The following is a 26,074-nucleotide window of genomic DNA, read 5'->3' as shown; positions in this document are numbered from 1 at the left end:
GACAATTCTTTTTTCCAGCAGATGAGATACCCCACAGGTGTTTGTAGTGGGAAAAGTGGATTCTTCCTTTGGTTTTCTTCTGCATTTGTGTGTGTTGAGTAGGTAGAAGTTTGAGTGGAGTATTTCTGATGAATATTGATGTTAGAGTTAGTTTCAGAGGCCAGTTTGTATTCCTCCTTACACAGGTGCTCTTTGTGTTTCTTCTCTTCTTTACTCTTGCAGCTAAACCTGTGGTGTTTGCTTATTCATAACAATTCTGGGCCTTTGCAAGATCTGTCCTCTTCTTCCAAACTGAATGTCAGTGGTTTGAGCTGAGGCCCAAAAAATGGGGATGAGTGGAGAAGGTTGAGTATCTTACCCACTGCAGGTGTCAGTGTGGTCTAGGAAGGGAACAGAGTGTTGAAATGTCTTTCACATGAGACAAAGCTCCTCCAAACCTGAGTTAATCTGTACTGCACTGGAAATTTTCTGCAATCAGAACTTGCAGAGGAATTGTAGTGGCTTCAGGACGTCGCTTCTTGTCTTCAGATCTCTTGACTGCTTTGAATTGCCTCATTCCTCCTTTGATCAGAACAATGATCTGCAGGTCTTGAGGCTCTTGTGATGCCACTCTCAGGCACGAGCTCTCTTTTGGGGAAGGAAGCACACTCTTGACACCGGTAATGTTAGCCAGGAAATATGCTTCAGGTTGCAATTTAGGCTATTAGGAAAAACTGAAGCCTGACCTGACTGTTTACTTTCCCTGAGGCATTTGCCTGGCCCAGAGTTAGGGCTTGGAAGGACTTGGATGATTATTACCCAGACTGCCAAGTTTTAGCAGCTATGGGCTGGCTTGGAAGGTCAGGACAGGGAGATGCTGAGTGCTGTAATCAGTGCAGCTCAGATGATTCTTGTTCTTATTAAACCCAGTTCCTGGATCACAGTTGGAAAACGAGTCTACTGCAGGAGAAAGGAGCTGACCCTTCAAAGATGTAACAGATCTTTAAAAGATTTTGGGGAAAGCATTAGTACCCTGTTTACCTTGTAGGAGATGGGCCCCAGCTGTAATGACAGAAATGAGCTTGCCCTGATGTCTGGGTCCTAGACATGGTTAGGTTGCTGCCATTTAGCAGTTCTGACCCAGTTTACTTCCCCAGAATAACACTGTATGGTGACATTGGCTGGTTTAAAGTGAACCTTTCAAAACATCAAGTAGCACAATTGTGAACACATCGACCAAAAACCTCACTGTAGATTTTTGGATCCTCAGCCTGTTGGCTCTGAAACACGCATTTGCGAAGGAAGGGGGTTTTGTTCAGCAACGAGGAACTCTGTCCTGTGTGTTCATTTGTTAGGTTGGTGGGGTTTTTTTAATTGTTCCCTCCATTCCCCCTTTGCTGCCTGCCCTTGGAGCAATCCCCCCAGGACTGGAGTTATCACACCCTCACCACGCCGCCTGCTCATTCCTGAGCTGCTGCTTCGCTGACCACAGTTTTTGGCGAGACTCAGAAGGAACTGCTTTTTTTTTCTTTTTCAATTTAAAACAACCCCCCCCCTCCCCAAAGCCCCCAAAGTAGTTGACTGTGTGTTTTGTGCCTGTGTTGCAGCGGCGGGTGGAGCAGCCGCTGTACGGGGCAGACGGCGGCGCAGCCAAGGAGCCGCAGGAGGAGCACTCAGCGCTGCCCACGCTGATGTCGGTGATGCTGGCCAAGCAGCGGCTTGAGAATGAGCAGCTGGCACAGAGGGGAGGTGGCCTCTGCTTTACTTTTGTCTCGGTGAGCAGCTCCCAAGAGATTTTAAGAGTCCTTAAAGGGATGTCTAGTTGAGGGATGGGGAGTTGAGAGCTTTTCTGCAGCCTGGGTTTTGCTGACCCAGTCTGTCGTCTTCTGGTAAGTTCATCTCCCTTGTGAAGAGTTGTAGGTGCCAGGCTCTGCTCGTTTAATAGAAGTGTGAGTTTCTAGTTAACAACTCAAAAAATCTTAGATCAGAATGATACCATCTGAGAGGTTAATCTGATAGATGCACAAAAGCAAAAGAATGAAGTGTAGTCTCGCTGTGAGAAATGTTTGGTTTGGCCTCGCTTAATCTCAGCTGACATGAATTATATCAGGCTTTTAAAAGCTTTGTCTTCAGCAGGTTGGGCCAGGCTTCTTGAAGCAAACTGACACTCTTGTTTTACTGAACTGAATCTCTAGAGCCTTCTTAAACCTGAACATGAGAGTGTGGTGCAGGCCAGGCTGCAGCCCTGTGTGTGTGCACGGGCTCTGTGGTCGTGCTGAGGGACATATAACGATACACAACTTTCTTTTACAGGCCCAGCAAGGCAGCCCATCTTCTACCGGATCAGGGAACACTGAGCATTCCTGCACTTCCCAAAAACAGATTTCCATCCAGCACAAACAGTCACAGGTATAGCTCACTAGATGATACAGCTCTTGGGTGTGAGGTTGAAGCTTGATGCAGTTTGTCTGCCGTGCCTCTGGTAGTGGACATGATGTTTCCAGTGGAAGAGCCAGTATTCTCAACTCAGTCTGTACCTACTGAGTGAAGTAAATCACTCTGAACTTTGTTCCTCATCTTGTAAAGGATGTTTTCAGTTGCTGCTGCTGGAGTTTGTCCAATCTACTGCTGAGGCTTTTCTGTGTCAATGCTGTGGGCAGTTCTTCAGCTGTGTGTGACTGTGCTTGGGAGAGGAGCATCTCAGCCCTGTCTGTGTCAGCTCTGTGCTATCCTCAATGTTCTCTCTGGAAGTGAAGGTGTGAAGGAGACCTGAGTGGTGGTTGGGAATGCCTCTGTTCAGGGTCCTGGGTGCATCTGCATGGCTTACAGTACAAATAGCCACAGTCTGGCTGGAAGATCTTTGGCCTCTGCAGAGTTCACCCCTGGAATAGTTTGTCCTGTCAAGGTGGAACATGATGTGTTCCTGACAGTGCTTCCCAGCAACTTCACTGACCTGGAATCAGGAAGAGGAGTAGCTCTTCTGACTGTACTGGTGTCTTTTTGGTGCCTTTTACATTAAGATTCTTTTATCTGTGTCATCTTCTTCTGTTGCTTACCAGGATGTTCAGCTTTATCTGCGATGCACCTGGCTTATTTCTTCTCCAAGCCTGCTTTTAATCTTCTTTGGATTTTCATCTCTGATCTCTCTGTGTCTGACCCTTCCCTTGAGCAATTTTTAAGCAATCATTTCCTCACACTGGTCTGTGTCAGAGATGATTTGGTTGCTGGGAAGGTCTGGTTTCCATTCCCCCAGCAGGTGGTACAAGTTCTTTGTGCACCAAGGACAGCAATTCCATCTCTGGGAGTACTCACTTGCTCAGGCCTAAGCTCTGTCATGTCACTAGGGTCACATTTGTTGTCTGTGTTGTTAAAATGCTGGTCTGGGAAGATCCATGTTTGCTGCTGTTTTCTCTGGGGAATTCTTGTGTGAGAACGATGCCATAACTCAGGAACCTGCCAGAGAAACCTTTCAATCTTTGCTGCCCCAACACCCACGCTTCAAACAGTGGGTTTTATTCCATTAACATCTATTTTATTCAAATAGATGTTCTTACTCTCTCCTCTGCTTAACATGCCCACAAGGTCCATCTTCTTAGCAAGACATGTTCTGAGCAAGCTTTTTGCAGCTGTCCAACTTCATTATATTCTCCAGAGGTCTGGATGTAGGATACACTTATGGGAAAGAATCCAGGAGGATGCTTGGCTGCACGATGAGGACATGTACACATTCGTGGGTTTTCCCTTCCAAACCTGTTTGGAGTTGATAGAATTTAGAAAGGGAAAAAAAAGATAATCTTCAGTGATTCCCAGCTTGAATCCCTGGTGGCAGTGACAGGAGCAGGATGTGATTCCCTCAGTGTTGGGCCCAGGTGCTCTGAGGCCGTGTGGGTTGGGATGGGGTCACATGGAAGAGTGTGGATGCTCAAACAGCCTTCATCTGCCCCAGGGCAAGTGAGTCTGTGCCCTTGGCAGAATGAAATAACAGCTACCAAAGAACCTTTCTGCTGCTTGGCCTCCAGCTGCAGCCCAGGTTCTCCACACACCCCCTGCCTGCTGCCCTCCCTGACAAAAGCTTTTGTCACACGTGCCTCCTGCAGGCAGGAAGCATTAACCAAGTTAGGGCAGAGGTGAGGTGACCTTCCCAGGCCTCCTCTTTGTCTTTTGGGATTTAGGCCCATCTTGCTCGATGAGCAGTGCTGGCAGGTGTTCTGTTTGAGCTTTCCCCTACTGGGCATGTGTAGAGAGGCAACAGTCAGCCAAGTTTGTCTCTTGCTCCATGGTGTGAGCTTCCAGGCAAGCCTGGAATTTGGAGAACAGTTATGTAACAATTCCACAGGTTAAGTCTCTGCTAACTCTTCTCAGAACCAGGATAGGTGCCTGCTAGCCATAAGTGTGAAATGTGTGTGGGCAGTCAGGGAGAGAGTTTCCTCTGTGTTCACTTGGCTATTTTAGATGCTGTGTTCATGTACATACCAACTCCTTCCCCTTTCCTTCCCCATCCTTTCATCAGAGTGCTGAGTTTGGAACACTAAAAGAATATAGTATATATGTCTTCTGTTGCTGGGTTTAAGTCTCATTTCACTGGTGAAGGTATTTGAGATGTGCTGCACCCCATAAAACTTTCCAAATAGGTTTCACTCAAGAACTGTAAAGCTCCTGTCCCCAGTGGGCACTAATACAACAATTTGTCAGAAACAAAAGCTTGTGCTCAATATTCCTGCTGTCCATCTGTGTTTTAAAATGAAGACTTGTGTTTTCTGTCAAGACCACTTTAGAACCCACAGGTGCTGTCTCTGTCTGCAGGTGGTTGTCTGTGCCCATCAAAGATCTCATAAACATGATATTCCACCTGAGGGCTGGGATTTGAGGGGGTTTGTCTTAAGCCTTTTCCCTATACAAGCTCTCCTGCACAGAGACCACCAAGGAGTGGGCAGAGCTCAACTGTAAAGCTAAAATGTGCAGGACACAGGATATTGTAGCCTGTGCAGAGTTCCCAGTTTGTGTTCTCCAGAGCAGCTCTGTGCTGGCTGACTGCCCCTGCTGTGCTGGAGGAGCCCCCCATGCAAAAACAAAGGGAATAATGGAGAAAATTCTTCCCCTGACTGCAAGGATGCAGGGGATCAGTCCTTCTTAGGCCCAGCTGTTCAGACCAGAGGGGGTTCCACTGGGATGTTATGTGCTGACTGTCTGAAACATTCCCTGTTTGTCTTAAACGTGGTTTATGGTGTTTTTTCCCTACAGTCCGACCTCACAATGGAAAAAATATCTGCACTAGAAAACAGTAAGAACTCTGACTTGGAGAAGAAGGAGGGGAGGATAGATGACTTATTAAGAGTAAGTATTTAAAGTGGGACAACTCTTCTAAAAGCTGCTATTTAAAGTTACCTGGAATGCTTGTGCCAGCCGGGCTGCAGAGCAGGATTTTGTACACCAGCTGTAGAACCAACACACTTGCAAGGTAAAACAAATCCAAGTGCAGGATAATTGTCTGGCTTGTGTAGACACTGTGTTTGGGCCTGCTTGAATCCACAAGCAGTGACTGTGGCTTTTGTTCAGCAGCATGTGCAACAGCCTCTCAGTACCTGGGGAGTTGTGTTCTGAAATGCTCCTTCATGAGTCAGTGATGTGTGGAGAGATGAGGAGAACATCTTTTGGTCAAACCAAAAGAGTAAAACTCTTAACCCATTGGTATTCTTCAGTAAAAGATAAATACCTTTAAATCAAGGATCTTGTCTTAATGGAGAAGTTCTAATTGATGTGCCTCTCATCAGCTGGAGAGGCAGCTCTTGTGAAGTGTCAAAAAGCATTAGAAAGCACATTAAAGGGAGTAGAGGGAAGGCTCTGTGTGTGTGTCTGGTCTCAGCATCTGAAAGAAAATAATCTGTGAAGCAGGAAGTAGATTTTTTTTAAAAATCATTATTATTATTTTTATTACCATTTACTGTTTATCAGAAGCCAGACTATTGCTTGGAAGGGAGACAGTCAAATTTAAGTTTCTCTCAATGCAAATGGCTGCAGATCCAACTGTGCTCTGTGCTGTTACACAGCAGCTGCTGCTGGCAGCAGTCTGTGTAGAGGGGCTCATGGACAGGGATTTAAACAAGAATTTCACTGAAAGTGCAAAGGGAGTTCCCCCATCCTTTTCCTCTGCCAGTATTGTGGCTAAAGAGGAAGGATAGTCCAGGAATGACTAAGCTATTTTGAGACTTGGTAGCTGGGGCAAGGTCTTAAATGTTTAAAAGAATTTTTTTAAAAAATCCCTTTCCTTGTGTTAGTCTGTTTGTACCTTAGTTCCTTACCTGTAAAGCAGTATGATAGAACTTACCTGTTCTAGAGGGGTGTTCAGATGTGAGTGAGTTAAAAATTTAAGTTTGCCTTGGATGTTTTGCCAAGAGGAACCTGTTCCTTTTTTCCTTATCCTGCTGGTTTGCTGACTTTAATCTGCTCCCTAGAGCTAACTGGAGAAACTTCTGCCTAGGTGATGCTTAGTTTGGCTCTTCTCAGTGGTTTAAAGTCACAGGCTTTGTTCTCTGTTCACTTTTAGGCCAACTGTGATTTGAGGAGGCAGATTGATGAGCAGCAGAAGATGCTGGAGAAGTACAAGGAGCGGTTGAATCGATGTGTAACGATGAGCAAGAAGCTTCTTATAGAAAAGGTGAGCAGGGGACATCTCTGCAGGCACACTTCACATCCTTGGAAACATCTGAACAGTACAAACCTCCTCCTCTCGCTGTGGTGATAAAAGACAACTGGAATTCTGCCTTGAATTATTTCTCTGCAAATGAGAACATAATCCAAAGACTGCAATGGTTCAGAATGTTGGGATTTGGTTACTTTTCACAGTCGCAGTGATCTCTTGCTTGAGTGAAATAGAGCTCTAAATGCAGCAGGCATTGCTTGATTTGGAGACTCATGCACTTTAAAAGCAACCCTGTGCAGCCCTGGCAGTGCCAGAGCAGTGTCCCCTTGTGCAGTGGGACTGCAGATCTGCTCTGGGACATGGGCAGGTGATTTAGACCTTTCCTTCTTCCACGGGGCGAAGCTGGAGATCGTTGCTTTGTGTAACACTGAAAACAACACATTAAAGACACTGGGGCCAGTGCCAGGCTGCTGTTTACCAGTGTCCAGCCTGCTCAGTGTTGAAAGGTTTCCAGCTTTCCTGATGGCTAAACAGTGGGGGGGTTTGATTGCTCTTTCACCTGTTGGCCAATTACACCTATTGTTTGTGGGCACTGGATGGGCAAAACCACCCGGGTGCTGGCTGGTACATGCAGTCTGTTTGAGTTGCTTTTGTCACAGAGCTGATTGTTCTTGGCTGACTGAGACTCCCCTCTCTGGGAGGATTTGTGACTCTGGGCAAGGTGTTAATTAGGCCTGGCTTTCAGAGAGGTACCTGGGGCTCCAGTGGGGAGCTTCCCAGGCTCATCTTTAATCCTGTCTCGCTGAAACTTTGCTGTTCTTGTCTCAGGCCTTGGAAATTTGTTCTCACTTCCCAGAAACACTCTGTACAGAAACCACCAAAACCCTCTGTGACAGACACCACCACCAGTGTTTATGCATGTTGGTGACCTAACTGAGGTTGTGTCATGTCTGGGCATGGTACAAGTCTAGGACTGAGCTGGCTCATCACTGTATCATACTCTTAAGTGATCCAAGGTGTATTTTCTGTCTCCATCACCTGATTGAGTCAATAAGGGCCTGATCAAAGCCAGGCCTGTGGTCTAGCTAAGCTACTGGCACAAAGGGGCAGCTCTAATCCTGCTGCCAGACTGATTTCAACTGATCCTAGGATGGGTGAGCTGCCCAGGGAATAATCAGGAGGGAAAAGTGAGGCTGAAATACCAGGAAGGAGGTGAACAAATACTTGTCAAACCCCTGTGAAGCACCAGCAGTAACCTGCTCAATGATCAGCTGCATTTCAGATAAGCAGAACCGAAACAATAGAAAGCGCTAAGAATTGGTGGTGATTTAAAACAGGGCACAGCTCTTTAGCTGCTAATTTATGGCTTGTATTTTCACATGTGCTGGGTTTTGTTTGCAGTCCAAGCAGGAGAAGATGGCCTGCAGGGATAAGAGCATGCAGGACAGGCTGAGGCTGGGGCACTTCACCACGGTGCGGCACGGCGCGTCCTTCACCGAGCAGTGGACAGACGGCTACGCCTTCCAGAACCTCATCAAGTGAGGACAAACTGCACTTTCTCTAACTTCACAGGCAGAAATGTCAAAAGCAAGCAGTTGTGTGTGATGCATGTCAGTGTGAGAATGGTGTGAGTGATGCATGGAAGGATCAGACAGGAGCTACTGACAATGGGGAATGATTTCACCCTGAAGAGGGAAATACGTTTCCACTGAAAGCTCCAGAGACTTGAACTGGACTGAAATGGTTGGAGTGGGTTGGAAAGCCCTGTTGGGAATCCTCAGTGCACCCCCTCTCTACAACTCCCTGACAGGAGGGTGTAGCCAGGTGGAGGTCAGTCTCTTCTCCCAGGAACCAGCAGTAGGACAAGAGGGCACAGTCTTAAGCTGCACCGGGGAAGGTTTAGGTTGGACATTGGGAAGAAGGTCTTTACAGAGAGAGTGATTGGCACTGGAATGGGAGGTGGTGGAGTCACCATCCCTGGAGGTGTTTAAGAAGAGACTGGATGTGGCATCAGTGCCATGCTCTGGGTGACAAGGTGATGTTGTGGGTCAAAGGTTGGACTGGATGATCTCAGAGGTCTTTTCCATCCTCGTTGATTCTGTGACTGCTGTGCTTAGGGTGGACCAAAATCTCACATATATTATGAGTCAATCAGTTTGATTTGCATACTTGCATACATTAGTCAGGGAAGGCTAATTAGCTTGCTTTTTTTTTTTTTCCTTGAAAGTAGAAAGTAGAGAAGCTTAAAAGAGAAAATCCATACTATTTAACTTTTTCTGCCTTCTGGTAACAGTGATCAAAGGGGCTGCAGAAACCTGGAAATGAAGATCAGAGACCCTTTTATGCAGGATGTTAATGGAAATATCCAGTCAATTCCCACCTGGCCTAGACCTTTAAGTAGGACTTGGCAAATTAATTGCATTAGAGAGAGCTGTGTGTGATCCTTTAAAATCACATCTCTTCTCTGTAGTCTGATAGGGAGGTGCAGCTCTTGTTAGGCACAGATTAAGGACTTTATAATTCTTGCTTAGTTTCTGCTGTAAGACATGGAGGAAATACTTTTGGAATACTTACCTGCAGTGTCTTCTTAAAAGGGAATTAAGTATGTAAATGCTTAAGTCATTTAGACTTGAATTTCAAGAGTGCTTTTATCACTTCAAAATGTTTCCAGATAGTCTTTTTATCTCAGAGGAGAGGCTGTTTCTTGGTGAAATCGGGAATGGTGTTGGTTATATTTTACAGAACTTAGGGTAGTTTAACTGTACCTTTGAAGTATAAAGATACTTTGTCAGGCAGTACCAGCCTTCAGGAACAGTTTTAACAGGAAAATCTTGAGATTTAGAACAGAGCCTTCTAGGAAAAAGTATGTGGAAAGTTAGTGACTTACCATGGATCCTGGGTTTCCGTGAGGGCAGCGACTCCTTGGTTTTGGATATCCTCTGCATGAATAAAACCTTTCACTCACTGCAAGGTTTCTGTGAGCCAGGAAAAGAATCCCCTTTTATGTAAAAATACCTTTTAAAAATCTGACTCATCACCTTTGGCACATCCCCCTTTTCTGGACGAAAATATTTCGTTTCTAATCTTCCGAGTCCGACCCGTTTGGGATTCCTCGCTCCGATCCGGTGAGAGCAGATGCTGAAGACAACCAAGTGCACACCCTTCATGGTTGCTTTTTGTGTTTTTTTTCTCTCTGCTTTCCAGGCAACAGGAAAGGATAAATTCCCAGCGGGAAGAAATAGAAAGACAACGAAAAATGTTGGCAAAGAGGAAGCCCCCGGCCATGGGACAGACCCCCCCTGCCAGCAACGAGCAGAAGCAGCGCAAGAACAAGACCAACGGGGCAGAAAATGAAACGTAGGTTCCATCCAGGGCCTTCTTTGGGGGCACTGCAAAGCCACAGGCTTTGCTTAGAGAGCATGGAATATCTCCTGGGAAATGGAATCTTGCCCTTGCCTCCAGGCTTCGCTCCATGCACAAATGAGTATTGTGGAATTAGCCTGGCACTCAGCAACATCTGGCTGCAGTTCTGAATAGTTTTCATTGGAGTAAAACAAGGATCATTGCTGAGTCCAGACTTTGTATATGAACTTAACTTTATTTCTTTTGAATGCAGTAACTTTTTCAGTATTTGGAAAGTGGGGTCTGACTTAAGTGTTGCAAGTTCACAATTGATATCAGCATCGGGGTAGGACACGTGGTGCACTTTTTGTAAGGAAAACAAAATTATACACCTTGAGAAGCCTTGATTTCTATGGACTTTCTGGGGAGAATTGTGAGTTGGAATTTTCAAACAATGAATTTGGGATGCTGAAGAAACCAGATGCTCTCTGTAGAGACAGAGCACTGAGCACTGGCCTGTGTCCCCAGAGCAGTCTTTCACACATACCTGAGTTGGGGAAATGGAAAGGTAGTGGAAGTGCTACTCTTTCTTCTTACAGACTTTTTTTCCCCTACCTCTTTTGAAGTTACTGATGTTCCAAGAGTCTTTATATTCTTAGAGAGTAAAGCTGGGTCTCACAAGAAATTTAAACCATTATTTTTTGGAACTTTTTATGAGTTGGAAATACATTAGTCAGAGACTTACCCCTCCATTCTATCAGTTCCCTTTACAGACCCCATTTCCTTGCTGTGGGCAATACCATAACTCTCAGTGACACTTTTCATTTTGCACTATTAAATCCTCCTGGGCTTGATTTGACCTCCAAGTTCCTGAAGCCCTTTGAATTCTTAGCCTGGATCTTTAAAAGGGCACGTGAAGCAACAGCTCCCACTGCCTTGTGCAGTCACAGCAGAGATGGCACTGGGGGAATCCTCATGTTCAGGGTGCCCTCAGCAACCAGGGCAGTGCCCCCAGATGGCATCCAGGTGCCTGCAGATGAGGTGGGTTGTATTGGAGGGCAAAGAAATAACTTGATTGGAGTCATTTACCCCTCATTCTGGCCAAGTGAGCTTGAAAAGAACTAAATAAAACTTTCAGGTTGTCCTTCTGCATTGCAAGGGTTGAGGTGGGAGCAGCCAGTGGAATGGCAGTGCAGGGATATTTTGAAGTGTTGCTGTTCATTGTGGTAAACTTTGACTTCTGAGGGGTGGGATGAGCTTTCCCCATGTTTGTGGGGATGTTTTTCCCCAGCAGACTGGTGCACCTGTGGTGTGGATTATTCTGGAGATGTGGCAGGACAGGTCCTGATGGGAATGGTCGTGTCTGTGATACTGAGTGAGCTTCTGCCTGTGCTGGGGTTGTGACCTCACCCAGCTTTGCCAGACTCTGCTGGGAAGCCTTTTGTGCTACCAGGTCTTTTTCTCTGGTTCTTGCTGGTTTATCATTCTTCACTTTGGGGTTTTATCATTTTAGGGTTTTATACTTGTGGCTTAGAAGAGCTTCTTGTGGTGTGCTTGATAAAAAGTGCTTACCAGGGTATGGATGTGGTTCATGTGGAGTGTTGTAGCTTCTGAAAACATCATTTTTGCAAGTCAGCTGTAGCAACTGGACCGACTGACTACTTGCTTAATCATTAATTACCCTGTGAGTGCATTTGTTGGACCATTGTGTATCAGAAATAACATTTTCTGACTTTTGGAGGGAGGCTTTTTCTGTGTAACTCTTACACAGAGGCTGACTTTTGGGCAATTTAAATATAAATGTTCCTAAAAGTTGAATGAGAAGCAGACAGCCAAATTCCTTTTTGATTTTTGGCTCCTCTTTGGTTCGTGGCTGTTGCTGTGTCTTAAAAAGGAGAGGAAGGTCCCGTGATGCAAATTTAAACATGTGCTGTCCCAAAATGAGTTTCTGGCTGTGAATGAGAAAAGGATTTTCATTCAGGAAGAATAATCTGCTGGGCTTGTCTGACATTCATTAGGGCAGCTTGGGCAGCCTAAAGCTCTACTAGAGGTGGTGTATTTTCAGCATGTTTGTGTGAAACAGGGCAGTGTTTGTCTCAGACCCCTGTGATTTTTGTAATGGTTGCTGTAACAGGCAGCTATTTTGGGCAGTGTTGGCCTGGTGGTGCTTGTTACATCTGGTGGTACTAATTACATCTCTGCCTTAATGAGGAGACTGGTGCTGTTTAGCATTTGGGCACAAGAATATGTGCAAAGCCTGTTGCTGGTTTATTCAATTGTCTTTTTATTCCCTTATACAGCAACAGCAACCAAAGGATCACAGAAAGACCTAAACTTTTGGGATGGTCTTTTAGATTGGCTGAATCTGATTAAAATCCAGGCTGTCAGGGGGAGGGTGTGGTGTGTGAATTAAAATCACAGAATATCCTCAGTTGGAAGGGACCCACAAGAATCATCAAACCCAACTCCTTGGCCCTCAGCACACTTTTATAAGAAATGGGACAACATGTGAACATTTATGGTGCTGGCTGTGTTTTATACATATCTTTAATTTGTAATAAGCAGCTCCTTATGGTGGAGATTCCTTCAAAGGGAACTTGGCTTGTGAGTTTTGCATTAAATTTATCAGCTAACATGCTCTCCACATGGTTTCAACTATGTGGACCCTCTGCATCATCAACAGAGGAGGGAAGTTGGGGCATTTCAAGATGGTTGATCAGCTGAATATTCTCTCCTCTCAAGGTCCCCCAGCCTGCACAGAGGAAGAACTTGGTCCCCTCTTGAAATTAGTTGTGGCATTGATGTTGTGGAGGCCTCGTGGAGCTTTGTGTGAAGTACTGTGCAGAGCACAACTGCTATTGCAGGAATCCTCCTGGGATATCCTTTGAACTCAGTTTAGGTTCAAAAAAAGATATTTATACACTGTCACATGCAGATCTTGTTTACAGAATAAATAGATGCAGTTGATATGGGCTTCATAGCCCTGTGTTCGCATGTGATGCTTTTACCAAGCTCCTTGTTGGTAGTAATGAGACAATTAATGTACTGATTGATTTTCTAACCTTGAAGAGCTCAGCAGGGCACTGAACTTCACAAGTGATGGGGTCTGTCACTGTTTCAGTGTAAGGCTGAGCTTTGCCTCTGTCCTACATGGCTATAGAATAGAATCATGGAATGGGTTGGGCTGGAAGGGACCTTAAAGCTCATCCAGTCCCACCCCCTGCCATGGGCAGGGACACCTTCCACCAGCCCAGGTTGCTCCAAGCCCTTTGTATAAAAGATATTGAAAGCATAAAACTTTCTTGACCAGCCATCTGGGGTGGAAATTTTGCACATCATTTACTATCCATAAAATGGGGATTATTCCCCTTATCCCATTGCTTCTCCCAACTACATGTGAGGTCCAAGATACAGTAAATTTCCCAAGATTTCCCTGGAAGCCACCTGGCAGGACCTGCAACAGGAAAAAGCTCTGAATCCCAGGTCATTGCTCTATTTGCAGTGGCTCTGTGGCCAGGTGTGCTGCTGGTCCCAGAGGGAGTAGCTGGATTGAATTATCCAGCTTTTATTACAAAGGAAACTTTGAAAAATGAGTCAGTAAATGAAACTGTACATGGAAAAATAGGCTGTGGAATACTTGTGCTTCAGTGTGCCATATTTGAATTCTGGTTTAACCATCTTTGTTAAAAGTCAGTCCCTAGCCTAGACAGGTGTTGTTGGGGACTTGGATTTGAAATTAATGTGTTGAGATTTTAAGCTTTAGCTCTCCTGTAGATTGAGTATTAAAAAATATGGATTGCAGAGTTTTATCTACAAAATTTTGTGCTGGCTGTTGATGTCCTCTGGGTATTTGTCACTCCCACTGGTGATGTGTGTTCATTTTGTTGAACTCTAACGTGTTGGATCTTTCTCCTTTGTGCAGGTTAACATTAGCAGAGTATCATGAACAGGAAGAAATCTTCAAACTCAGACTAGGTCATCTTAAAAAGGTAAGAACTGACTGCAGCAAAGGCTTTTTGATGCAGTGTTCTGTGAACAAGAGCATTTCTCTGTAGAGGTCACCACTCTTTGTTTGATGAGATGTTTTTGTTGCCTGAAAGGGACAGCCAGGATTTTGTAATAATTTTTTTCCAGGGCAGTGGTATTCAGGAAAGATGTTCTTTGCTTCAATAAATAGCTTTCTGTGTCCTTACAGTTAGGATTTCATGCAGAGAGTTCCACTCTTTTGATACATCTGTCACTGTGACCTGCCTGGTGCTGGGCTCTGAACAGGAAGGAATGGACCAAGGGAAGAAAATCAGGAGAACACAACAACAAAATGCAGCTTTTCCAATTCTTTGCAATATTGAGTAACCAGCATTATCAGTCCAGTAAAATCTCCTGGGCTGTTGCAAACCAGTCCTGTTTAGGCAGCTGCAATGCCCATTTGTTCTCAAATACCTTGGCTTCAGTAGGAACTGTACCTGCAGCTGAGGTTATATTTAGATAAGCTGTTGGTTACCTTGAAAGTGATTGCAGTGACCTATAAATAAGTTTTCTGGGACACTGCAACAGATGAAATTCTGAAGGAAAAAAGATAGATGTCTTCTGCCATTTCCTGGTTAGGTGTGATCTCTGCTAAGGCCAAGGAGTTTTCTTTTCCAAATGAAACGAAGAGAAAGTGGACAAATGTGCCCCTTCTTTTCTCAGGTGGTGCCTGAGCTCTACATTTATTTTTTTTTTCCTGTAACCTTGACACACAGGTTGCATTCAAAGCCTCATTAATGCCTCTGTACTCCTTGGTATTTTCAGTGGAAGGGAAAGTTACTGCACACATGGAATCTGCTGGCACTGTGCCCATTGTGCTTTATTGACCTGTGAACAAAGAGAAGGGATCTGGGCAGGGCTCCACAGCTTCCACATGGCTCCAGGGGATGAACTGCAGGTCCATCTCCACTGGCATGTGGCACTGCCACCCTGGAATGGAGGAATCCCTTGGGAAATGGACCTTAATGGCAAATGAAGTAATGTGCTGGGATCGTGGCATTGTCTGAAGCTGAGCTTATCCTTCTCCACTTTTGGAAACTGGCTCATTCTTTGTGTCTAAAAATAGAACAAGTTGGAAAGGGAAGGAGCAGAGTCACAAGACCAATGGGTAACGATGTCCCTTGAGTCACACACCCAACCCATTCTGCTCAAGGGACACGTTTTCCTTGAGGTTTGCAGCCCTGGCCACAGGGATGGCAATTCTCCTGTCATGTTTGAGGGCACCTGAACTTCCCACTGGATAAACAGTTGTCAGAACTTCCCCATGGCACTGAGGAACGTTCTGACCTGTTCTGGCACTGCCACTACTAATAGGGACACAATGTTGTTCTCTCACATTTCCCATCCTGTCTGGGTACTGCCCCATCCCCACGTGGCATCATGACATCCCTGCCCTTACTTCTGAGCGCTGTCACCTTTCTCTTGTCCCAACTGAATTGAAATTCCTACAGAAACAGCTGCACAATGCTTAGGGAAGGAGCAGGATCAGAGAACAAGGCTTCTTAATTACAGAAAATGTTAAAATGTGAAAAATAAGGAGGTGTACAGAGATGTGAGCTCCTACCTGTGTAGGTGTGAACAGAACTGCCCAGTCAGTTTTCATTCCCATCACCTTCCACCTGACTCTTAATTGACTCTGACCATCTCTCTGATCTCCCAGACAAGTTTTTTTGGCAGTAACCTCTTGGGAAGTGGAATTACATTTGTGTTTCCAAGTGCTGCCTGCAGTATCTCACCCAGTGTCGTGTTTTCCTTTTGGTTTCCCCTTGAGCAGGAAGAAGCAGAGATCCAGGCAGAGCTGGAACGGCTAGAGAGGGTTAGGAATCTACACATCAGGGAATTGAAAAGGATACACAATGAAGATAATTCACAGTAAGAACTTAAAGCAATTTTTATTTGTTCTCTTGACAATCTTTTTTAATTTGATCTTACAACTCAACAGTCACTTGGCTGGGGGGTGGCACAGTGATATAACTTGAAGGCTTCCAAGTACATCAAGGTACCATGATATAGTCTTTCATCAGTGCAGAGTGATAAAATAGTATCAAATCTGTCAGTCATTAATAGTTTTCTGTCTGAGAATAAGAATGTTTTTTCTCAGCTGTGCAGTAGCTGTGATTTATCTCTGTCAGTGTTCTCAAACCATGTCTTTCTCACCAGATTTAAAGATCATCCAACGCTAAATGATAGATATTTGTTGCTACATCTTCTGGGTAGAGGTGGCTTCAGTGAAGTATATAAGGTAAATTTGAAATGGCAATCTGTGGGGGAATCTGAATGTGCAGGGAAAATACTGTAGGAAGCAGAATTTCTCCCCTTGTTTTCTCAATTCTGTGCGTGGTTGTGGCGGGAGGAAGGGAGGACAAAGCTCCTGGTGCATCTGGCTTGCATTAGGCAGCAGAGTTGAGATTTTTGGGTGCTGCCCTTGTCCTCAGAAGGCCAAATTTCCTGCAAACATGTGTCAAGAAAATGTGGCACCAAGTCTTCAAGTTTTGTCAGGACAGAGAAGCAAAGCACTCGTTTCTCCAGGTGCTGCACACAAACATCTGCAGTGGCTCAGCCTTCCTGAGATGGCACAGCAAGTCTGAACATCTCTGCAAAGAAGAGAAAATAGCTGCAGTAATAAGAGCAAAGCCTGCATTTCCTGGGGGTAGAAGGCTTTGTTTCTTGTGCCTTCATTTTACACTCTGAAGTAGCAGACTGGGTGTGTGTGTGTGTAGTTTTGGGACTTCCTTAGAACTGAGGATTCCTTGTGTGTCAGCACTCCTGACAGCCAAGACCTGGGATACTTTAAGTGCTTGCTCTTTGACTGTTGTGCTTAGAGCCATTCCAGTCCTCAGTACTCCCCATCTGCTCTCAGTAGTCTTGAATTCATGTTGAATTTGGCTGGGATGAAAAATAATTATGCCAATGCAAATACTGGAAACTTCACAGTGCTTTATTATTTTGATGGAGGGCAGCAATAGGTACCTAAACTAAGGGTACCAGACTGCTCAGGGGGGGAAGAAGAGAGTGTGAGCTGAGTGTAAGTTCTCTGTGCTGTTCTTTGGAGGCTTTGCTGACTAAGCAGAAAGTTTTGGCACCACAGATGAAAGCAGGAGGGTATGAATGCTTCATACCTGACTGCTCTTAAGAGTTGTAACTCTGTTATTAAAACAAAGACATGCTTGGCCCTTCTTCTCCAGGGTCTTGGCCAATCCATTAAGCATTAGGAATTAAGTAGTCAACTTTTGAGATGAACACAGAGTATCCTTGTTTGCTTACAATAGCATTTTGCCCTGTCCTGTGAATTATTAGCTGTTGCTGCTCTCAGACAGGGTAAAAGATTTCTGCGTTTTTCCAAGAGCACAATTCCAGAGGCCCATTCTTTAAGGACTGTTTAAATAGTAAAAAAAGTAGAAGGGAAAATGCAGCACAAAATCACACAGTTCTGTCATTAAATTCTCCAGCTTCTAAATATGCTGAAACATTATGCTCCAAGTTGGAGAGCTGAGCTACTAGTGTGAAACAAAGTATTGAAAAATCTTCTGTATTTTGGGTTTGTTTTTTTTTTTTAACCATGTGTAGAAAATGAGTTGGGGACTTGGGGGATAATGGCAGGGTCTTTCCCAATATAATAACTGTCTATATTTTGCTAATTTGGCCTTTCTGGTCCCTTTGTAGCTCTGGTGGTAAAATGTCAGAATAAATGCAGCATGAGTTAGATTCCATGGGGAAGGTCAGATCAAAGCCCAGAATATTCAATTGTTTTCAGAGTTGCTTGGTTTCATTAGTGAAACTAATTACCTCAAAATGTGGGTTTGCTTTTCCCTCACTCTGTCGTAATGCTGATTTCCTGGGTGGGGATATTGGGTTGTTAGAGCTTGTCTGCTTTTGCAGTGTTAACTTGAAGCTGGGATTCCCACTGATTCTCAGCTCTTCTCTCTGCAGGCATTTGATTTAACAGAACAGAGATACGTAGCTGTGAAAATACACCAGTTAAATAAAAACTGGAGAGATGAGAAGAAAGAAAACTATCACAAGTAAGTGGGTCTGTAAAGCAGCCAGCCATGGTTCCAAACTCCTCCTGCATTTGGTTATCCAGTGTCTGCCAATTTTTTCCTGTGTTTGCCACATTTCAAAAGCCCAGTAGCTGCTTGCAAAAGTTATGGTCAGATTAGAAGTGTTTTAAATGTGCCCACAAACACACTCAGAGTTTTGTATCAGCCCTCTGGCACCAGGTTTCAAAGCACCAGTGCTCTGTGAGGGAAGTGTAAAGTGGCTTCTCCTCTCTGAAATGTTGAAGCTGTTTTGTGGGACACAGTTGTTCCTGCCCATCTTCCAGGTACACACCTCCATGGTTCTCCCTGAAAGCCTCCCCCTTCCCTCTGCTTCCCAGAATGATGGATCCTTTCACAGATGGTGAGGATGTAGAATCATGGAATGATTAGGGTTGGCAGGGACCTTAAAGACCATCTCATTCCACCCCCTGCCCTGGGCAGGGACACCTTCCACCAGCCCAGGTTGCTCCAAATTTATCCAACCTGGCCTTGGACACTTGCAGGAATCCAGAGGCAGCCACAGCTTCTCTGGGCAACCAAAACAGTGTGGGCAGCAAATCAAGGAGAGAATTCTGCCCCTCTGCCTCTCTCAGAGCTGCCTCCAGCCCTGGGGTCCCAGCACAGGAAGGACATGGAGCTGTTGGAGGGATGGTTTGAGGGATGGAGCAGCTCTGCTGGGAGGAAAGGCTGAGAGAGTTGGGACTGTTCAGCCTGCAGAGAAGGCTCCAGAGTGACCCCCTTCCAGTGCCTGAAGGGGCTACAAGACAGATGGAGAGAGACTATTTACAGGGCCTGGAGCAAAGGACAAGGGGGAATGGCTTCCCACTGGAGGAGAGAAGGTTTAGATGGGATATTAGGAAGAAATTCTTTACTGGAAGGCTTTTGCTGTTGGTAGCTCTTGCTCCCTAATGCCATGGGTTAGATAAGCTCTCCAGAGTGGCAGCCAAGCCTTCTCCTCAGAGCTTCCCAGACAAAGCTGTGATCTTAAATCCCTAACAAGTCACTGGTGACAAACTAAGCTGAATTTGAAGCCTGGAAGTTGGGCTGTTGAGCATCATGGAATTTTTGTAGAACTTGCTGATTTTTGCATTCAGCCATCTTGGATCCCTTAAGGATTTGTGAGGTTATTCTATTTTGGCAAGCAGTCCCATTAATCAAGATGAGTTATTTTGTAGCACTGCCAGCCCTGGAGCTGCACTGGGGTTCTGTGGTTCCCAAAAGCTGTTCTGTGCAGCTCCTCCTTCCCTTGCCTTTTCTGAGGCTGAGCAGCGTGATGAGCTCCACTGAAGCTGATGCTGGGTGGTGTGTCTGGGTTCACTATCTGCAGAACTAAGAATTAAGTCACTTGTATGACTAATGCTCAGACTTTGCTGCTTTCAGACATGCGTGTAGAGAGTACAGAATTCACAAAGAACTGGATCACCCCCGAATAGTTAAACTCTACGACTACTTCTCGCTGGATACTGACTCGTGAGTTGTGTTGTCCTTTCCCTTGCTTTGGCCTCTTCACTACAGACAGACTATTTAAAACTTCCCAGAAAGCTCCAGAGAATGTCCCCACCAATGTTAGAGATATCTGAGGTGTACTTTCAACCTACACTGGTTTTCCAGCTCCCAAACCAGCCTGTTTGTGTTGTGTCAGATGTGGTGCTTTACTGGTAAATCCTATTCTTTGGCCTGGGCAAACAACCCCAGCTCATACAGCTTTTAGCTTCTGGGTCTTTAATGGGGGATCTCTGACCTTTGTACTCTTGAGCATCGAGGCCTGTGCTCCTGGGAGCTTATTTTTAGAAAAGAATTAATAGTCTGGCAGACTCTTAATTTAATATATTGACCAAATTGGTGAGTTACAGACAAGCAATAACAAAGTGTTCTGGTTCCTCTCAGGTGCCTTAATTACAACAACTGCTGTTTTTGCCTGCAGGTTTTGTACAGTGTTAGAATACTGTGAGGGGAATGATCTGGACTTCTACCTGAAGCAGCACAAGCTCATGTCAGAGAAAGAGGCACGATCCATTATCATGCAGATTGTGAATGCTTTAAAATACTTAAATGAAATCAAACCTCCCATCATACACTATGACCTTAAACCAGGTATGCTGTGCTGAGGTGCCTGAGGAGGTAACAAAAGGTAATGGGTTGCAGGTAACGTGGGGGAGCTTCCTTTGGTCAGACAGCAAATGGAGACAGGGCTGTCTGGGAAAACTAGCTTGCAACAAGAAAAAAAACCCCAAATGCATAGGACATGCTGTGGAAAGGGTATTGTCTCCCAGAATTGCAACATAAAACAAGGAAGTGTAACATTCCAGAAAAAGGAGCTTCCTTGTTCAGAACGAGCCCTTGAACCACCGAGTGTCTGTGTTTGTTTTCTTAATGTCCTGCTTGTATTTTGCTGTTGAGAGCTTCTGTTATTGCTTCATAAAGGTTCCCACAATTACTAGTGTGCTTCATGTTCCCATTCTTCTGGCTTCTTCTTTCTGGAATCATCTGGCTGAAAATTTTGATGGCAGGAGTTGATATGGAAATATTCAGGTTTTTGTATCGTGGGGCAGCTCCCAAAGCTGAGGACACACAGTGAGACTGCTCAGCTCTGCCTTTGAATTCACTCAGTTACATCTGCCCGGGAGAGGATCCTCCCCAAATATTTGTTGTAGGTTTTCCTTTACCACTGGGCAGAATCACGGGAGGGAAATGGGAATGCTCTGTTTGGAGTGGTGCGTGTTGGTGACATGACTTTTTTGCTAGTCCAGTAAATTCATCCATCTCTTTGGGCAGTTATCCCTGGCTCGTCTCCCTGTCCTGGTGGCACTTCATCAGCATTGTGTAACTGCTGAGTGATGTGGTTTGTTGCATCAGCCCGAGGAATGTGTACAGGAGGTGGTGCTGTTGCACTGGTTCTCCTGACCCCGCTCCCTCCCCGCCTCTTCCCGGGTGTCTGAGCTGTGCCTGCAGCTGTGCAAAGCTGTGATTCATCCACTGCCACCACGCACAGTTCTGCTGCTTTATTGTAGGCTTGGAGAAGAACACTGATGATCTGACTCCTTGATCCTTGATGGATTTGTGAAAGACTCTTGCCTAAGCAGTAATTGTCCTTTTTGAGCTTAGAAAGTCACTGGGGAGCACTGCCAAGAAGGAGAGTTTCTGGCTTGTTGAGAGGCCAGGGCAAGTCAGAACTTCTGGGCAGGATGAGTCAGAACTGTGTGTGCACTTCTCTCCTTAATCCTCCTTTTTGACCTGCCCTTCCAACAGGACCTTTGGGAAGGGTCAGAGCAGCCTGGGCATCAAGCCCGCTGGTTAACAGGGCTCAGGATCTGGAGGCTCCAAGGAAGATCAGGCCACTGGGTCATTCAAGGATGGGCAGAGCAGTTCTAGTGCTTGATGGGAGCAGACTTGTCTCTGGACTTGGGGTTTTGAGAGTTAAAACATCACCCCAGGCTGCTGCAGCTCACAGTGTAGGCCCTTTGTCCTCGTGCAGAGCCAGAACTCGGCGCGATTTTATTCTTCTCGTTTCCTTGCTAGATGTGTAACCTAAAGGCTGTTCATGTCCCCTCTCTAGGTAACATTCTTCTAGTCAATGGTACTGCATGTGGAGAGATAAAAATCACAGATTTTGGACTTTCCAAGATCATGGATGATGACAGCTACAACTCTGTCGATGGCATGGAACTGACATCGCAGGGGGCTGGTACTTACTGGTAAGTGTCGCCCGGGGCTCTTGCAAGTGAAGATCAAGAACAGTTTATAAACAGCTTTGGATCTGTGTCAGCTCTGTGTGTGCTGCCATTGGCTGTGACAGCTTGAGACACTGGAGGTTTGAGACCCTGGAAACTGCTCTTGTTGTCACACAGCTCCTTTTGAGGCTGGCAGCTTTTCGCTGTTCAGTGGGTTAGTGTTCAAAAACCAGCTTGGATCCAAAGGGCTGGTGAAAAGCTGCATATGCTGCTGAGATTGAGAGCTCTGGAGTGGGGCTTGGCTGCTCTTTCACAGTCCAGAGTGGCACTGCCTCCCAGCTTAAACAAGGACGAGGAGAATACTACACCTGTTTGGCAATTGAGGTACATCAGGGAGATGGAAAGAGTTATTCTCCTGAAACAAGGAGGTGAAAAGCCATAGTTAGCTCTCAAAAAAAAATATGTAAATCTCACAGTGCTGTCTATAGCCAGGGCTTCATTTCAGTGTCATGTGAGAGATGTTTTCAGCACTCCTTTATCCTCAGTGCCAAGTGTCAGTGGCTGAGAGCAGCCCCTCTGTGAGTGCCACTGAGGGGGACTCTCAGATGTCCCCCGAGCTGCCGACTGTCACCACGGGCAACGGCTCTACAGAACATTTGCTGAGGCATCTCGTGCTGTACAGTTTTGTTCTGTTCCTAAAAATGACACTGACTGTACCCTGAGTGTCTCTTAACTGGGACGTGGCATCTGGGCTTGTATTTCTAGAAATATGTATTTTGGCTGCGTGCTTCCATTGTGGGATTGTTGGCCAAGGTCTTTCAACAACAAATACCAGTTCTGAAGATAAAGGAAAATGGAGTTGTTTTACGTGCTCTGGTGAAAAGAAACTGAGTGTGCTGCTAGCTCAGAACACCAGTGTCTGGAGGGTCCTTGGGATCACTGTTCCCAGGAGGAGAGTAGGCACTGGTGATCTTGGCCCAGAGATCCACAGGAATGAAATGGGGTCCCTTGAATCCCAAACCAGTATCTCATCACAGAAGCTTGTTCCTTCCTTTCTGAAAAAAAAAAAAATTATCAAAAGTACTTGGAGCTGCTTCTCATAACCTGTTGTCACTTGCTTCTAATCAGGTATTTGCCACCAGAATGTTTTGTGGTTGGGAAGGAACCTCCAAAGATTTCAAATAAAGTTGATGTCTGGTCAGTGGGAGTCATCTTCTATCAGTGTCTCTATGGCAGAAAGGTAAGAAGGCATTTAACTCCTTTCTTAGTGGTGTTTCCCAAACCTTTTGGGAGCAGCCCTGGCTCCTCCTTCCTTCTCCCCAGACTTAGGTGCTTCCACCTTGTCTCCTTGCCATCAGTTCCAAGGCAGAGTCCATGCTAATGGAAGTGGGGAGAAGGCACTAGGCTGTGTTTTGCTGTGTGGCACTTCCCTCAGAAAAGACATTCTGCACAACATCTCTTTCCACTGGGCATGTTCCCACTGAGACCACTGTGGATGGGCACTGTGGTCTGGTCTTGGTTTGTAACATTTTCAATGCCCTGAGTCTTTGTTGGGCTTGATGGCTGCAAGTCTTTAGGGGGGAAAAATAAGTACAAAGACCCATTCTGCAAGTTTTTAGGGTGGCTTTTGGGAGGGAAGAGTGTGGGTCAGGAAAAGAGAAGAGGTAATTTGGTTTGTGACAACAGCAGAGATCAGCTGCAGAAGGAAAAGGATTCCATGGGCTCTTGTTTCCAGGAGTCCTTGGTAACCAAGTGTTGTGAAAGCCAGGGCTGACACAGTCTGTGCTGCTCAGAGCTGTCAGTCAGGCATGGGGAACCAGCCCAGCAGAGGCTGGAGTGGGTGGATCTGCATCAGCTCAGATGGATGACACATGCTATAACAGACCTGCAAGGTCTGCAAGCAGGTGGAGATCCCTCCAGGCCGAGCCAGAGACACTCCAGACACATTCCAGCTTGATCCCTCGTGTTCAGTGAAGTGTGGGAGCAGCAGGTCCTGCTCCTCTGGCTGGAATCTGCAGCACCTTCTCAGCAGCTGTGGGCTGCTTGCCTGGAAAATACTGATGTCAGGTGATGATGAACAGTGGTGTTACGGGGCTTTTAAGGCCTGTCACCAACCTTTAACAACTGTTTTGTTTTGTTTTGGTAGCCCTTCGGTCACAACCAGTCACAACAAGATATTCTGCAGGAGAACACAATCCTGAAAGCCACCGAGGTGCAGTTCCCTCCAAAGCCAGTAGTCACACCAGAAGCAAAGGTAAATCTGCTTGTGGGTCAGTCAGTGATTGGGACAGGCAGTTCCATCCTCTTGATTTCCCTACAATCAGCTGGAATTCTATGTTTAAGGCTCACCTCTTGCACAAGGATCAGTGGCTTTGCATGCCCCATCCCTGGAGGTGTCCAAGGCCAGGTTGGACGGGGCTTGGAGCAACCTGGGCTAGTGGAAGGTGCTCATGGCAGGAATGAGATGGGCTTTAAGGTCCCTTCCAGCCCAAACCATCCTGGGATTCCATGGCAGGGGGTTGCAACCACATGATCTTTCCAACCCTTCCAACCCAAAGCATTCCACGATTGTTGTAGTCTCAGGCTGAGGGTTGAACCCCGTGGCCTCTGCTCACCCTGAGCTTCGGTGGGGCAGGAGCTGGGCCGTGCCTGGGGACGGAATTTCGGCGCTGGGTTGTCCCTCTGGCCCTGCTCCCAAAGAGCCAAAAGCTTCCTGTTTGTGTCCCAAGCCACTAATCCTGTCCTTGCCCTGGGGTGCTGCAGGCGTTCATCAGGCGGTGCCTGGCCTACCGGAAGGAGGATCGGATAGATGTCCAGCAGCTGGCCTGTGATCCCTACTTGCTGCCCCACATCCGCAAATCCGTCTCCACCAGCAGCCCAGCTGGAGCTGCCATCGCGTCCACCTCCGGATCATCCAACAACAGCTCCTCAAACTGAGACAGAGCAATAGGCCAAAAACTGCTCGAGAAACCGGCAAAAAAAAAAATAAATAAAACCCGAGACTTTCAGAAACAGCTTTGGAACAGAGGAATCCGCAAGGGTCTCAAGAAACCTGTACCAGGTGCTTTTTTTCTCTTGCTTTTTTCCATCCATAGAGCATGACGACATCAACTCTCATCAAGGAAACCTTTGGCATCTTAGGCCAAGCCACGTGGATAGGAGATGGCTTGAGGTTTATGCAGTCAGTGACCACAAAAGGGTGGCTGCTCTGAGCAAGGAGAGGAAACTCAAGAAAAAAAAACAAAATACAAAAAGACATGGTTCCATGTACTGTGAACTTCTGAACATGCAGCCTTGGGGAATCCAGGACGCCGTGTGTGCTTCATATGAAGAATGTGGACTTTGGAAAAAAAGACTGGGCTAGTCCAGTGTTGATATTTAAACATTGTTCTTTTTCTTTTAATAAAGTTTAGGTAACATCTCCTGAAAAGCTCGAAGCACCAAGGTTCAGCTGGGGATGGTATATGACTCTTTGCCCTTTGGAGGGGAAAAAAGTTGATCCTGCCTGTTCATGGCACTAGAGTTAGTGTTTTACCCCTAATTAATTTCAATTTTTTAAAAATAACAATTTTTTGGAAGAAAACAGTTTTCTGGTCTCCAAGTGAAACCCGTATTAGCAGGTTGGTGGCAGTGGCCGTTCTGCAGCTGGTGCAGCTCCCCTGCTCCCTTGGGGCGGCCTCTTAGGAATAATTCACCTTCTCAGGAGGGCAGTGAAGCCCTGGGAGAACAGGCCTGCGTGGATCTGTGCTGGGAGTGGATCACAGCTCAGGCTGCCACAAGGTTTCAGCTGCTGCCTCATCGCTCTCCCAACGGTTGCTCCTGGTTAATTTATTTCTGGTTTTGGACACACCCCGGCTGCTCCCCGAGCCCTGAGCCTGATGGGGGCTGACGGGCAGGAAGGGATGGGAGCACTCAGGTGTCACAGGTGTGATCTGTGCTCGCACAGCTCTGTGCTGACCTGGTTCCTGGTAGAACATTCCCAAGCTGAAGGCTTGTCTGCCCCTCTCTGTTGGTGACTTGGCAGCCAAGCTTCCTCCCTCCCTTAACACTTTCCTTTTCAAACTCGCCGCACTCGCCGCCGTTGCTGCATCCGATTCCAGATGGGAAGGGAAGAGATAATGCTCTTGAAGGGAGCAAACACCCTAATTATTATTTTTCTCTCCCTCCTGTAATCTGCCTGGAGGGGTCTGGCACCTTCAGCTGGATCTGCCTGCTGTGACACGGGAGCCTCCCATCCCCACTCTGCTCCCTTTTCCCCCCGCGTTGAAGGAAAACCGAAAACACAAGAAACTCCAACATGTGGCAGCCAGGTTGGAGTGCTCCTGACATGTGGCAGGAGCTCTTGGCCAGGGCTATTTAAAGATGCAGTGTTGGGG

General features: G+C 46.1%; 1 protein-coding gene across 6 annotated transcripts in view; it reads left to right on the top strand.

Moving 5' to 3' along the window:
- TLK2 (tousled like kinase 2) overlaps nt 1-24,952 on the top strand; it is a 42,139-nt gene extending 17,187 nt beyond the window's left edge. For 5 of the 6 annotated variants that reach the window (XM_051768669.1, XM_051768667.1, XM_051768670.1 and 2 more), the window contains 16 exons: nt 1,587-1,754; nt 2,293-2,388; nt 5,221-5,313; nt 6,524-6,634; nt 8,021-8,157; nt 9,824-9,976; nt 13,884-13,950; nt 15,762-15,859; nt 16,148-16,229; nt 17,918-18,009; nt 19,408-19,497; nt 19,952-20,121; nt 21,584-21,722; nt 22,827-22,938; nt 23,845-23,952; nt 24,462-24,952. In XM_051768669.1, coding sequence (XP_051624629.1) covers nt 1,587-1,754; nt 2,293-2,388; nt 5,221-5,313; nt 6,524-6,634; nt 8,021-8,157; nt 9,824-9,976; nt 13,884-13,950; nt 15,762-15,859; nt 16,148-16,229; nt 17,918-18,009; nt 19,408-19,497; nt 19,952-20,121; nt 21,584-21,722; nt 22,827-22,938; nt 23,845-23,952; nt 24,462-24,635 — 1,890 coding nt within the window. In that variant the 3' untranslated portion in view covers nt 24,636-24,952. The remainder of the gene's footprint in view (nt 1-1,586; nt 1,755-2,292; nt 2,389-5,220; nt 5,314-6,523; nt 6,635-8,020; nt 8,158-9,823; nt 9,977-13,883; nt 13,951-15,761; nt 15,860-16,147; nt 16,230-17,917; nt 18,010-19,407; nt 19,498-19,951; nt 20,122-21,583; nt 21,723-22,826; nt 22,939-23,844; nt 23,953-24,461) is intronic. The other variant, XM_051768671.1, reaches the window with a different exon arrangement.
- Nucleotides 24,953-26,074: the final 1,122 nt, after the last annotated feature.

Source organism: Manacus candei, unplaced genomic scaffold, assembly GCF_025592945.1.
Source record: "Manacus candei isolate 608988 ecotype Guabito, Panama unplaced genomic scaffold, ASM2559294v1 h1tg000096l, whole genome shotgun sequence".
NCBI classification, from domain to species: domain Eukaryota; kingdom Metazoa; phylum Chordata; class Aves; order Passeriformes; family Pipridae; genus Manacus; species Manacus candei.
This window is presented reverse-complemented; position numbering and strand designations above follow the sequence as displayed.